Source organism: Melanotaenia boesemani, chromosome 1, assembly GCF_017639745.1.
Source record: "Melanotaenia boesemani isolate fMelBoe1 chromosome 1, fMelBoe1.pri, whole genome shotgun sequence".
NCBI lineage: Eukaryota > Metazoa > Chordata > Actinopteri > Atheriniformes > Melanotaeniidae > Melanotaenia > Melanotaenia boesemani.
Genome location: NC_055682.1, coordinates 12,889,596 through 12,903,322, shown reverse-complemented (window position 1 = coordinate 12,903,322; position 13,727 = coordinate 12,889,596). Strand labels below are relative to the sequence as shown.

At 40.7% G+C, this 13,727-nt stretch overlaps 1 protein-coding gene across 1 annotated transcript; it reads left to right on the top strand.

Moving 5' to 3' along the window:
• Nucleotides 1-480: 480 nt before the first annotated feature.
• Nucleotides 481-3,762, top strand: LOC121648088 (E3 SUMO-protein ligase ZBED1-like). Its single transcript, XM_041998402.1, has 3 exons — nt 481-1,500; nt 2,275-2,885; nt 3,109-3,762. The coding sequence occupies exons 1-3, from the start codon at nt 663-665 to the stop codon at nt 3,520-3,522; spliced, it is 1,863 nt and encodes a 620-aa protein (XP_041854336.1). The 5' UTR covers nt 481-662; the 3' UTR covers nt 3,523-3,762.
• Nucleotides 3,763-13,727: the final 9,965 nt, after the last annotated feature.

Sequence of the window (13,727 nt, the reverse complement as noted above, 5' to 3'; positions counted from 1 at the left end):
TATGAGACCGCTTCTCATCTGAGTTCATCAGTACTTTGTGCTACACCTACATCAGCATACTAACATGGATACAATGTGAGTGACCTGATCAAAAGTGCACATTTTAACAACACACTTTATGCCAGCATTGCATGATTGGTGTGATTATTTTCCCCTAAAAATGTATAGCTGAGTGTAATAATGGCCAAATATTTCTCGATTTGTGCAGGTTTTTGCTCTGAGCATTTGGCATGGTGAAATTTGCTGTGGTGAAGGTGCATGAAGACAAAAAGGAATTTCTGTGTCTTGAACAGAGCTGGTACAAATTTGGGGAGTAGATGTGTCCTCAAAGTAAAAAGTCAAGGCATTGTGAAAGTCCTTACATTTTCTGGGGTGTATATTTATGTTTTAGATAAAGGTAATTAGGGGTGTAGTGATATTCCCAACAGGTCCTCCAACTGAAATTATCATATATTCTTAAATATAGGGCTGGACGATTAATCGAAATTTGATCGTGATTTCGATTTTGCCTTGTCACGATCATTAAAACACTGTAATCGAAGAAAAACGATTACTGTTGTGCATGTAAATTCCTGCGCTGTTAAGGCGCCATCAACACACCTCTGTCACGTGCAGCTGCAGCAAGCGTGCGAGATGTGTTGATTAATTGAGCGATTGACAACATGGCAGAAAGCCAGCCAGAACCCTTAGCAGAAAAGAAAGGTAGGACAACTTCTGTCATTTGGAGACATTTTGGCTTCAAATTGTCAGACGTGGAGCAGAAGGAGATTACTTGCAAAATTTGTCGCGCCGTCGTGTCTGCACCCCAAAGCAACACGACAAACTTATTCAACCATTTAAAGTTCAGCCATAAAGTGGTCTACGAAAAAGTCCTGAAGGAACAAAAGACCCCACAAAGCGCGTCAACTTCAGCCACCAGAACACAGTCTTCCATTGAGAACACGCTTTACAATGCCACTCCATATCCCACCGGATCCCGGCGACATCAAGAGATAACGGAGGCTGTGACATTTATGCTAGCTAAAGACATGTGCCCCATCAGTACAGTTAGCAACCCAGGCTTTAAGACACTGGTTAAGACTTTGGACAAGCGTTACGTGTTGCCATCACGTAAACACTTCAGCAGAGTTGCATTGCCTGCTTTGTACGATAAATGTCGCGCTGAAGTGGAAAAAGATGTCTCCACTGCCGAGTATTTTGCCACCACAACGGATTTGTGGTCAAGCCGCTCTATGGAGCCGTACATTTCCCTCACCGTGCATTACATTGATGCAGATTTTGCCATGAAGACAAAATGTCTCCAGACAGCATTTTTCCCTGATGACCATACAGGGATTAATATTGCTGATGGTTTGAAGCAAGCTATGGCGGCATGGAATTTGGAGGAGGATAAGCTTGTGTGCATTACAACTGACAATGCCTCAAACGTCAAGCTGGCAGCTGAACTCAATGGATGGATAAGGCTGCAGTGCTTCGGGCACAGACTTCACTTGGCCATAGGTGAGAAATGTTCTTTCTTCCTGTCTGTGTGACATATGCGATGATGTTATTTATTAAATGATACATTAGAATACGGTATTACTGTCACAAAAGTAGGGATAGGCCCATATTACTATAGTGGAAGTCACCTAAATATTTTACTTCAAGTAGTAAATTAACCATTGTGTTATGTTCGTTTCTAAGGTAGATCAATTATGTTACGGGGTCTATTTGATCCAGGGCCTTATAGCTTTCCAAAATGTTCAGAAACCAAAAATATTCCAGTAAACATATGTCGTTATTAACTATTAATATCCCATTCAATCAATATTTAGTGGATCGATGTTCTTTACCTCTCACAGTTCAAGGTTCAATGAGTATAATTTGTTTTTTTTAAAAAGAAATTCATGTTCAAAATGTGTTTATATACACTTTTAATACTTAAAGATAAAACAATACTTTGACATGACAAATGTTTTTTAGAAATTATTTTATATTTGGATTTTTTTAAATCAAGTTTTGTTGTTAAATTAATATGATACACATCTTCTGTATAGCATCCCAATGAGATATAAGAATTTGTTTTAAAAGAAACTTTATTTAACCACTCTTTTTATTAATTAGAAATTCACAAAAATCAAAACAAAACTAAAGATATTATATATATTATATAATATATATATTATATTAAATATATTATATTATATTACACACACACATACACACACACACACACATATATATATATATATATATATATATATATTTTATAAAAAAAATTTTTTGTCATTCCAGAGAATGCAATGAAGGACAGCAGGATTGAACGTGCGATGGGGGTCTGTAAAAAAGTGGTCAGCACCTTCTCCTACAGCTGGAAAAAAAAGAAGGAGCTAATACAGGCCCAGAGGGAACTGAAGCTGCCTGAGCACTCCTTGAAGACAGAGTGTCCCACCAGATGGGGATCCCGACAAGCCATGATCAACAGGGTCCTTGAGCAGCAGAAGGCAATCGCCCAGGTCCTCTCCAGTGACCGCAAAACCAGACATCTGACCCCAAGATGGCAGGACATTGAGGTACTAGAGGCTGTCAACAACTCACTAAGCCCTCTAGTTGAGTTTACGGATGCGCTCTCTGGGGAACAGTATGTGAGTGTATCACTTGTAAAGCCAACTCTCCACCTCTTCCACACATCCATACTAGCAGTCAAAGAGAATGACACAGACCTCTCCAAGTGCATTAAGCAGAAGATCATGGGTTACCTCAAAGAGAAATATGATGACTCGAAAACACAAGAGCTCCTCGACATGGCGTCTGCAGTGGACCCAAGGTTTAAGCTGAAATATGTGGCTGAAGAGAGTCGTGAAGCAATTGAAGCCAGACTGACATCTGAAATGAAGACTGTCATGGTAATACTACTACTACTACTGATACTACAACTAAAAAACAATAATAAAAATTGTTTTTACTATTTTAGCAATTGAAATGAATGTATTGAAAATACATATCTTACAGTAAACTCAATAACATCATGTAAACTTAAAATGCTGAGTAATACAATTATGTGTAACTACCATACTTCAGTTGAAATATAAATTCATATTGTCTTCTATTTATTTCCCCATCTTCAAGGAGAGGACCCCTACTGAGCCAATGATGACACCAGCTGCTGACACTGATGCTGCAACCGGGGGAGCACAGAAGAAGAAGAGGGGCTTGGGCAGCTTCTTCAAAACCACAGAAGACACGGTTCCAGGACCATCTCCTCATCAACCAGACCAGGCCATAGTTTTGGAGCTTCAGGCCTACCTCCAGGCAAGGCCCCTTGATGCTGAGGCTGACCCACTTGAGTGGTGGAAATCATCACAGCCATACTACCCACGGCTCTCCAAACTGGCTAGGAAATACCTGTGCATCCCTGCCACAAGTGCTGCATCAGAACGGGTTTTTAGCACAGGTGGAAATGTTGTCACCTGCCTACGTTCATCACTGAAGCCAGACCAAGTGAACAGACTGGTGTTCCTAGCCAAAAACCTCAGTTTGTAGTAAGTGAACCACAGGGAGTATAGACTGGGTATTCATTTTTTTATTGCTAATATTCTTTTAATATTATTTTACTCCTTGTTTTAATTTATAGCCGGATGTTTGTTCCAAAAGTTATTGAGGTGGATTTCTTTTTGGTGGTTCAATAAACACTTTTTTAAAATCAGTGAATAATTGTGTATAATAATCGTGATTTCAATATCTATCAAAATAATCGTGATTATTATTTTTTCTATAATCGTCCAGCCCTACTTAAATATGACCCAAATCTGTAATGACTGAGTATCTGATGGACTTACTGAAGGGCCAGTAACAACACTATAAAAAAAGATAAGGTTTTAAGTGGTTTATTAACAGATTGAATGTTGTGCAGGAACTAAGATGTAGTTAAGAGAATGCTGGCAATGTATGCTGAACAGTAATTCTCAGAGTTGTATAGATGTGTGTGAAGAACCAGGTACAGGAGACAGTGGGGCCAGAGGCAGAGATCAGGGTCAGGTCCAGAACAGGTCAGATCAGACTGACATTCAGGTGCAGGATACAGAAGTCAGTGGCTGTAAACAGGATTGCAAACTATCTGGCATGGGACTGGCCTGGGGTTGACTGGAGCCAGTCTGCTCGAGCATGTGACATGGAGTGAGCATTGCTCCAATACGGTGGTTCAGCAAGACAAAAGTCACATGACCACACCAATGAAGGCCTCGGTATGGCGTACGTGTATCGAGCTACTTCCGGGGATTTCGAAAGGACTGCAGCCTTGCAAAAAGCAGATTTTTAAGCTAAACATATAAACATAATCCAGACGCATCAGAGGAAACGTCCCGGTCTGCAGCACTAGAGGAACACCACAAGCTGTGGAACCTTCAACAGCTCAGCTGGTTTCTAATCAGCATAGAGTTATCCATCCATCCATACATCCATACATTCATACATCCATACATCCATACATACATACAGACATAGATAGTTGGGTCGCGGGGGCAGCTGCCTAAGCAGGGATACCCAGATTTCCCTCTCCCCGGCCACATTCACCAGCTCATCCAGGGGGATCCCGAGGCATTCCAAGGCCGTCCGCGAGATGTAGTACATCCAGCATGTCCTGGATCTTACCCAGGGCCTCTTTCCAGTGGGACGTGCTCGGAACACCTCACCAGGGAGGCGTCTAGAAGGCATCCTGACCAGATAACCGAGCCACCTCATCTGGCTCCTCTCGATGGGTTAGGGTTATAGGTTAGGGAGAACCGACTCTACTCTGAGCCCCTCCCGGATCATCGAGCTTCTCACCCTACCTCTAAGGGAGAGCCCGGCCACCCTGCAGAGAAAACACATTTCGGCCGCTTGTATTCGCGATCTTGTTCTTTCGGTCACTACCCACAGCTCATACCCATAGGTGATGGTAGGATCGTAGATTGACGAGTAAATCAATAGCCTTGCCTTTTGGCTCAGCTCCTCTTCGCCGAGACAGACCGATGCAGAGTCCGCATCACTGCAGACACCGCACCGTTCCGCCTCTCGATCTCCTGCTCCATCCTTCCCTCACTCGTGAACAAGATCCCGAGATATGTGAACTCCTCCACTTGGGGCAGGACCTCATTGCTGACCTGGAGAAGGCATTCCACCCTTTTCCGGCTGAGGACCATGGTCTCGGATTTCTCATCCTAGGCTGCGAATCACTCTAGTGAGAGCTGAAGATCATAGCCCGATCAAGCCAACAGAACCACATCATCCGCAAAGAGCAGAGACCCAGTCCTGAGGCCACCAAACCAGATCCCCTCAAGTCCTCGGCTGCGCCTAGAAATTCTGTCAATAAAAGTTATGAACAGAATCGGTGACAAAGGGCAGCCTTGGTGGAGTCCAACCCTCACCGGAAACGATTCTGATTTACTGCCTGCGATGCAGACCAAGCTCTGACACCGGTCGTACAGGGACTGGACAGCTCATACAAGGGGGTCCGGCACTCCATACTCCTGGAGTACCCCCCACAGGAGTCCCCAGGGGACACATTCGAACACCTTCTCCGAGTCCACAAAGCACATGTAGACTGGTTCAGTGAACTCCCATGCCCCCTCCAAGACCCTGAAGAGAGTGTAGAGCTGGTCCACTGTTGCACAACCAGGATGAAAACCACACTGCTCCTCCTAAATCTGAGGTTCGACTATCCAACTGACCCTCCTCTCCAGCACCCCTGAATAGATCTTACCAGGGAGGCTGAGAAGTGTAATCCACCATGTAGTTGGAGCCCACCCTCCGGTCCCCCTTTTTGAAGAGGGGGACCACCACCCCAGTCTGTCAGTCCAGGGGAACTGTCCCCGATGTCCACGTAATGCTGCAGAGGCATGTCAGCCAAGACAGCCCTACAGCATCCAGAGCCTTAAGAAACTCTGGGAGGACCTAATCCACCCCCAGGGCCCTGCCACCAAGGAGCTTTTTAACCACCTTAGCAACCTCAGCCCCAGAAATGGGAGAACCAACACCAGGGTCCCCAGACTCTGTTTCCACATCGGAAGACGTGTTGGTGGGACTGAGAAGGTCTTCAAAGTATTCCCTCCACCCCCTCACAACGTCCTGAGTCGAGGTCAGCAGCCCCCCATCCCCACTGTACACAGTTTTGATGGAGCACTGATTTCCCCTCCTGAGCTGCCGGATGGTGGAGCAGGATGTCCTGGAAGCCGTCCAGAAGTCATTCTCCATGGCCATGGCATAGATTTTTGATGATTGTGGGTAATTGCAATTTAATCTTTGTGTTTTTTTCAAGTGCAACCTCTCCTAAGCTGGAGAGCTAATGTGACAGAAGAGGAGCAGAATGAAGCCTAACATTATTGAGAAAATACATTTAAAAAAAAATAAATCTATGACACTTCACAAAGTTGCACAAGTATTTGACTCAGAATTCATTTTAATACAACTGTATGAAATCAATAACACAATCACTATTCCCATTGCACAACCATCCATTCTCTCACATGTTCTTGCTTACAAATACAAATGTAGCTGCAAGTAGCCGACTACTGTCGTTACAGATTAGTATATTTTAAATTACACCACAATCTTGTTACCTAAACCAATGTTACCTAACAGCCCCCTTTTATATGAACAACAGAAGAAGATATTAACACAGGTAGAAAACATCGTTTATTGAACACATATTAAAAAATGAGACAGGGATGACAGACGTGCAGTGAGGAAGCCTTGTCAATGCTGTCCCTCTGATGCATCAGACACCCACAGCCAGCAGATGGAGCGCTTTGACCATGTCAAAAGTTTCAACACAGTGAGGCGATTTCAGGCAGTTGTGTCAAAATTGACTCGATGTTTCATGAGGCCTCGGTTTTACCATCGCTAGGGTTGACACACCTCCTTATGAAGAAAGAGGGACCGATGAAACTGATTTGGTAAATAGTGACTTGTTGTTGTGAACAGAGAGAGGGTAGAGAAGTCACAGGAAACATGACCAAATAAGGCATGGACCAGGAAGCCTGACTGGAAACTGACAAAATCTCACAAAGTACTGCAGCAAAGCATTCTTGATGCAAGTTTGAGACCAATATATCAATGTAATTTGGACTTCTGAGTTGCATTCAGTTAATAACAAAAGACTTTACTGAAGCACTTTTGTCAATTAATTCAATAATATAGTTTGTCTAAGATTAGAAAAAGATCATGGTTACCACTAAAAATTTTTGCTCTTACTAAGGGGTGTGTGATACTTTAATTCAAAGATTAATTTGTGGAATAAATGCATTAATTTTTTTTAACACTTTAACAACGACGTTATTACAACATAAAATCCATATTTGTCATTATCTCGGTGAGAGAAGCTGGCTCTGGCATGTAGGTACCTTGTCATAGCAGTGGACCGAATCCACCAAAAACCACTTTATCTTCCTGATTAATGAAGATTCTGACCATTTTCAAGCCTTTCATTTAAGTATCAACGTTATCACACAAGTCAGAGATTCTTTAAACCTACAAAGAAAGTTATTTTGTCGTGCATGAGCAAACATCCAATGGGAACTTTTGAGCACTGTCTTGATATACCAGTACTGTTACACTGGAATAACATTGTTATTGTAAATGCTCTTAGCCACAATAATAGGCTCATGAAAATCCGATATTATGAGAGCCATAGTAGTAGTTGAGATTTTTAGGTTATGATAAAACACATATAATATATAAATATATATATCACATCTATATAAGATTTCACTGGATGTGATATATCACATCCAGTGAAATCTTTTTTTCTTTCATTTTTTTTTTCTCATGTGCTGCAGCATGTTTGAACATGTGCTGAGTTTATTAACCTAAAAGGAATCCACCCACAAGGAAATGCATGCACAGTTTATTAGTCTTAATTGTGTTATTTGGAATCACAAGTGATAAAAAAATAGAGTAAAAGAAATCTAATTCATCTTATCCTGGGGGCTCAGAATTTTGTGTAACACGAGAATGAAAAGAATCTCAGGTTTTTTGAGGGGTTTAAGCAGGTAAATTATTATTTTATTTACAGGCTCTGATGTAAATCATGACCTGAAAATCATGATTAGAAATTCTTGTAAATAATATAAAAAAAATAAAAAAAATAAATCAAGGTGATAAAACAACTAAGGGGCATGCTTTTTAAGCTGCTGCATTTTTTCAACAACCCCAGACAGAAAATCCTGCATGAGAAAGAGTCTTAGTCAGAGTCATCTCTCCTGCTTTTTGGAAGGATCCAAGCCTTTGCTTGAAGTCAGAGAGAGAAGTGTGAGCTGCTGGCCAAAGCATGAGGGAACGGCTGAGGAATGGAAAGCAACACTGGAAGAAAAGTCGCCTTTTGAAGTTGGCCAACAGAACAGTTTATATTCAAGTCTCCCACATCTGTCTGCTGCTTCATGCAAAAATCCTGGAATCCCCCACCCCCTCATCATCCCTGTGTCTCACACACACACACATACACACTACATACACAGAAATGCAAACTCGATTCCAATCCTCCTGCACAGAGCATGAAAACAAACATTTTTGAGGAAGTTCTTAAGCCAAATGGCAGATAAGCATGGCTGCTGCTGCTAACTGAACATGAATGTGCGCGCTCACACACACACACACACACACACACACACACACACACACACACACACACACACACACACATGCACATGCACAGCTGGAGCAGAAGCTAATGACATTAAACTGACACTGACCTATTTTCCAAAAAGGCAGTGATAAAGAAAGAGCGGAAAGACGAAGATTTGGAAGAGGTAAAGAAACTCTAGGGCATATTGTGCTTGGGGATAAAGTGTGTTGCATGTTAGAGTGTGTTTCTCTTTGCAGAGGCCTGCCAACAGTTCACACATCCATCATATCTTCAACTACAAGCTGTCATGTTAAGCCAGGGTAAAGAGCTGAGGCCAGAGAGCAGAGTGGGATAACGGCTCTGGTTGAGGTTTGCAAAGGAGTGAGAGGATCATTACACTAAAACACAAATGCATACATCCCACTCCAGCCAGCAGGGACGTACTGTATACTCATTTAACAGAAACTGTTGGCTCACTGCTCCACTGCACGCCCTCACGGGATCCTGACTTGAGGAAACAGGAAACAGAACCAGGCACAGAATTTGCTGTTCTCTTTGTTGATGTGCATTTGTTTGCAAACCTCACATGACTCACATGTCTCCTCCTCTGAGCTGTTTCTGGTGGAGCATAGGCTGCATGTTGTGCATGGAAGAAACTACTGCAACATGGCTCTCTCAGCAGCCAGGCCTTGCTTTATTTCCTTCCAGATCTGAACTCTGTGTGACTCTGATAACATTGAATCCAGGAACAATTTCATGCTCTTGTACACTGGATGCTTTTTATGGCTATAATTGTTCCATTAAGGCGCTTCAAGGTCTGGGAATGCTTTGTCATATGTGCATGTGAGTGTGTGCGTTGTAAGTTAATGCCCTCAGGCTCATCAGCGCTTCAGTTTATTCTACAAAGGAATTCAGAGAGTTCAGGCCTTTTCACACTCTGGATCTGACCCAAAGCTACAGAATTTGAAGATTATACTGAATGTTTATCATTTCCTGTTTCTGGGTCTGTCGTGACACTAGTTGGGTTCAAAGACTGCACATGCTAACAAATGCACAGTCGACACATGGTTGCATAATTTAAGGTCCCTACTGCGGTTTCAGTAGCTGACTTTTAATTCCCCAGTGCCTTTAATTAAACTTCGAACAAAAGTAAACTCAAGACCCCTTGGTGTCTTGTAGAGTTTGAGGAGCTCATATAATGTCTACATCTACTACTGGTGCTCCTGCTTTATTTTTATAATAAACCTCAAAAAGATCATTTAAAGTTAAATATGGAGGTGATTTTCAAGAAAAGTTTGGACATTATTCTGTAAGCTAAAAAATTTGTTTGAATAATTACAATAGTTTTAGATAATGGGCGCTGCACTTAAATTACCATTGTTTTGCTTGATTTGCATAACCATCAACAAAAAAAACTTTTCCAAATGTTTGCTTTAAAAACAGTCAAAAAAGCAGTTTGTAAAATTTCCAATACTATCAATACTGGAAGAAATCATTTCTGCTCTAATGGCAAGAAAATTAAATATTTTTTTGTTTTTCTTTTGTGACTGAAATATATATATATATATATATATATATATATATATATATATAAAGCTTCTATAAATGATAATAAGTGACGATAAAGTAATACGCTTATCATTCAAACACTACATTGAATCTAAGATTGTACAAAGACTGCTCACTAAATGTTATACTGTAAAAGTTCATATGGTTATTTTATAAGTGAAAATAAAATAAAATAAAATAAAGGCTGCAGTGGTAAAATGTATGACATAATTGTCATAGTGATATAATATAATTAGTCACCTATAAGATTAAAATGAAAATTTTTAAAAATTGGTCAGCCTCGTTGTTTTTCAAAGTGCTCTATAAATAAAGACGGCAGGGTCCAGAGACATTTCTGTACATGGGGGAAGAAGGAATGAAAAACAGTAATGAACTGCTGTAATCTTTGGGCCTTCAGAAGCAATAAAAAGTAATAAAAAATAGGCCTAATTTTACATCTGAAATAACTGCATGAGCTTTGAACACTTCTGAAAACCATCATCAGGGAACAGAGTTCACGATTACGTTCACAAATAGACTACACCTGCTCTGCCCCTGAGCTCATTTGAAAAAGATTGAGATGATTGCTAAACTGGCCAACATGCAGTCCAGACATGTCGGTGACTCAGAGCGAGGTTTGAGATACATTTAGCTTTAAAAGTTAGACCACACGGTCTCCTCAACTCCTCAACTACTCAGTGCTGCTAAAACAACAGTTGATGGAAACAGAAATAAATAAAACAATGTCCCAGTTCTACTGATGAGTATTTATTTTCAAAGAACACTATGGCATTGTAGACATTCACACGAGATAATCATATTTTTGTGTGCAGTTGCTCCTTTTTCACATGCAAACACTGCTAATGGACACGGGAGACAAACATTTTGAAAATGCCTTCCAACAACACAGAACCCACCATCAACTTTGAAGGTGGTCGACCTGGACTTGTTGGGGCAACTCCTGTTGTTAAAAATACCCACCTTCATGTGCACTTAACCTTAGTGGCATTTCTGATATTTTGCCTTTTGTCTTATTTTTACCATCACATATATGATTAAACAGATTTTTAAATAATTTTGAAATGTTTACATTGGTACCTTACACAGTATCCAACTTTCTGGAAACCAGGCTGTCCAACAATCTAATGTTTTGTCAAAGTAGCATAGCAAGGGGCCTAAAACTGCTCTTGTACAAACATCACACAGGTTGCTGTGGCTGTTTTGACATTAATAGGTAGTCAGAGGTCAAACAATGACCTCACAGCTTTGACAACATGTGACAATCAGCAGGCCTCACAGGGTTGACAGAATGGCATCACAGAGGAGGTCATTGTTGTTCTTGGTGAGTTGTTATGGGTGAGGTCCTGAGAGAAAGTCCACAGGGAAGGATTAGAAGTAGGAAAACTGCTTCACTTAGCTGAAAAATCAATGTTTTTCATGCTTCTGATCATTTCTATTTTAACAGAAGATAGTTTTCAGTTTGAGGAGGAATTCCTTTACCCTTCCATTTTTATTGACTGAATCAAAAGATGCTCATTATCACATTAAACTAGTGCATAAACTATGTAGGAAACAGCAGAGATAGCATTTCAAGCATGCCCATTTCCCGTCCTTTAAGACATCCCATAAGCTAGGAATTGTGTGAAGTTAAGAAGTCTGTGAATTCTATGATAACATCTGTCAGGATTATCTGAACAGAAAAGCTTCAAGTGTTGTTTTTCTTTAGATACCCTTTCAGAGTTTATCTTTTTTTTATATAGGTCCTAAGCAGAGCGGCTTCTTCCGCCATCAGCAGCCAGTCATTCCCAAATCTCTGGCTAACAAGCTGTGCCGAGGGTGATAAATGTGGGAGAGACCCTAAAAGCCTCTCTCAGAGGACAACAAGGGACACAGCCCAAAACTGTCAAGAGCATGCTTTCAGCACAGTCATTTTTATTGCACCAAAATCTACAAGTGACAGGGTGCTGAAAGCTGTTGCTGAAGTTGTAACAGGCTGTTTATTAGTAGCCATTTTCACTGCTCCATCAGAAACACATCTGTTGAAACAAGACCAAAACCACCATGGAAATGCAGGAAGTTATTGTTATTTATCGCCATTTCAGCAGACATATGTGATCACATGAAAAATGTATATTTAGAAATGTAGTCAGACGGTTAGTAGAACACAGTATTTTGGTGCATGATGTAGTAAAAAGACCTTCTTCAAAGACTCATAGCACCATCTTGTGGCTAAAGAATCAAAACAATCATGAGTTCTGACTATATTATCCAGAATACAGAATAGTATTTATAATTTTTCACTTCACATATCAAACGTTTAATAACCAAGTTCCATTATATCCTAAAAATAACCTGAACATAGCACTTCACTCTAGGATTTACTTGTGGTTCTTAGTTTCTAAAGCCACTATGTGAAGGCAGCGCCTTTAGTTATGAGGCACCTCTCGTGTGGAACCAGCTTCCAGTATGAGTTCAGGAGGCAGACGTCCTCGTTACCTTTCAGATTAGGCTTATACTTTTCTTTTTGATGAGCTTATGGGGTAAAGCTTACTTGGATGACACCTAGCCAAAATATATGCTGCTATATTAAGGATGTAAAACTCCATCTCTGTCCTGCAAGTTTTAGATGTTTTCCTGCTTCAACACACTTGACTCAAATTAATGGGTCATTGTGCAGAGCTTGACAACAACTTAGATCCATTTTATTTGAATCAAGTGTGTTGGTGCTGGAAAGCATCTAAAACATGCAGGAAAGTGGCCTGCAAGGACCGGACTTTGACATCCTTGTACTATAGGCTTGACTTTTGGGGAAACACCCATGATGGTCTGTGCTCTTCTCCTCACCCAGTGCTCTTTACCTTACATTTATATATGTCATTACTGCCTGGACTACATTTCTGTTTCCCTTTGTGCTATATATACCCAACCCGGTGTTATAGTGCTCATTGACGTCTTTGTCCTGTCTTTGCACATCTTCATTTGGTTGGGGCAGAACATCATCATCCCTGAATCTGGTTCTGCTGGAGGTCTGTTCCTTTTGAAAGGGAATTCTTCCTCTCAGCTGTCACCTGGTAAACCTCACGAAGGTTGGACTGAGGTGAAGATTCAATACGATTCATTAGTTTCCTTAGCTAGGGAATTTTACATAAATTGTCATTATGCTGTATGAATACAAATGTAATGTGATGGACTGAATTTAATTAAAATGAATCTTACCAAATTGGATTACACTGAACTGGATTGAATTTGATTATAATTTGATTAGACTCTATTGCATTAAGCTTGTATTCAACTTATTTACTTTCTTTTCAAAGTGCCATGAGATGACTTTTGTTGTTGATTTGTGCAATATCATAAACGGAATTGAATTGACTTTCAGTATATGTTAATCAAACGGAATCAGTTTTTATTGGCTGGCTGTCACCACAGTTTGTGCAGAAATTCATCTGCATTCAACCTGCATGATGTTAGTTCAGCCAGAGGACAGAACCACAGCAGTGTTATGCATGCGATCCCTTACCTGCAGTCCGTCATACTGTTGTGACACTAAAGTTTCAAACTTCATATGCCATTGATTGTTTTGATAAAAGAAGTCATAAAA

What these genes read in the sequence shown, in the direction of transcription:
- LOC121648088 (XM_041998402.1), top strand. Translation starts at nt 663, where the DNA reads ATGGCAGAAAGCCAGCCAGAACCCTTAGCAGAAAAGAAAGGTAGGACA. An exon ending in CAGACTTCACTTGGCCATAG is followed by an intron (nt 1,501 to 2,274) that starts GTGAGAAATGTT and finishes TTGTCATTCCAG; the next exon opens with AGAATGCAATGAAGGACAGC. An exon ending in CTGAAATGAAGACTGTCATG is followed by an intron (nt 2,886 to 3,108) that starts GTAATACTACTA and finishes CCCATCTTCAAG; the next exon opens with GAGAGGACCCCTACTGAGCC.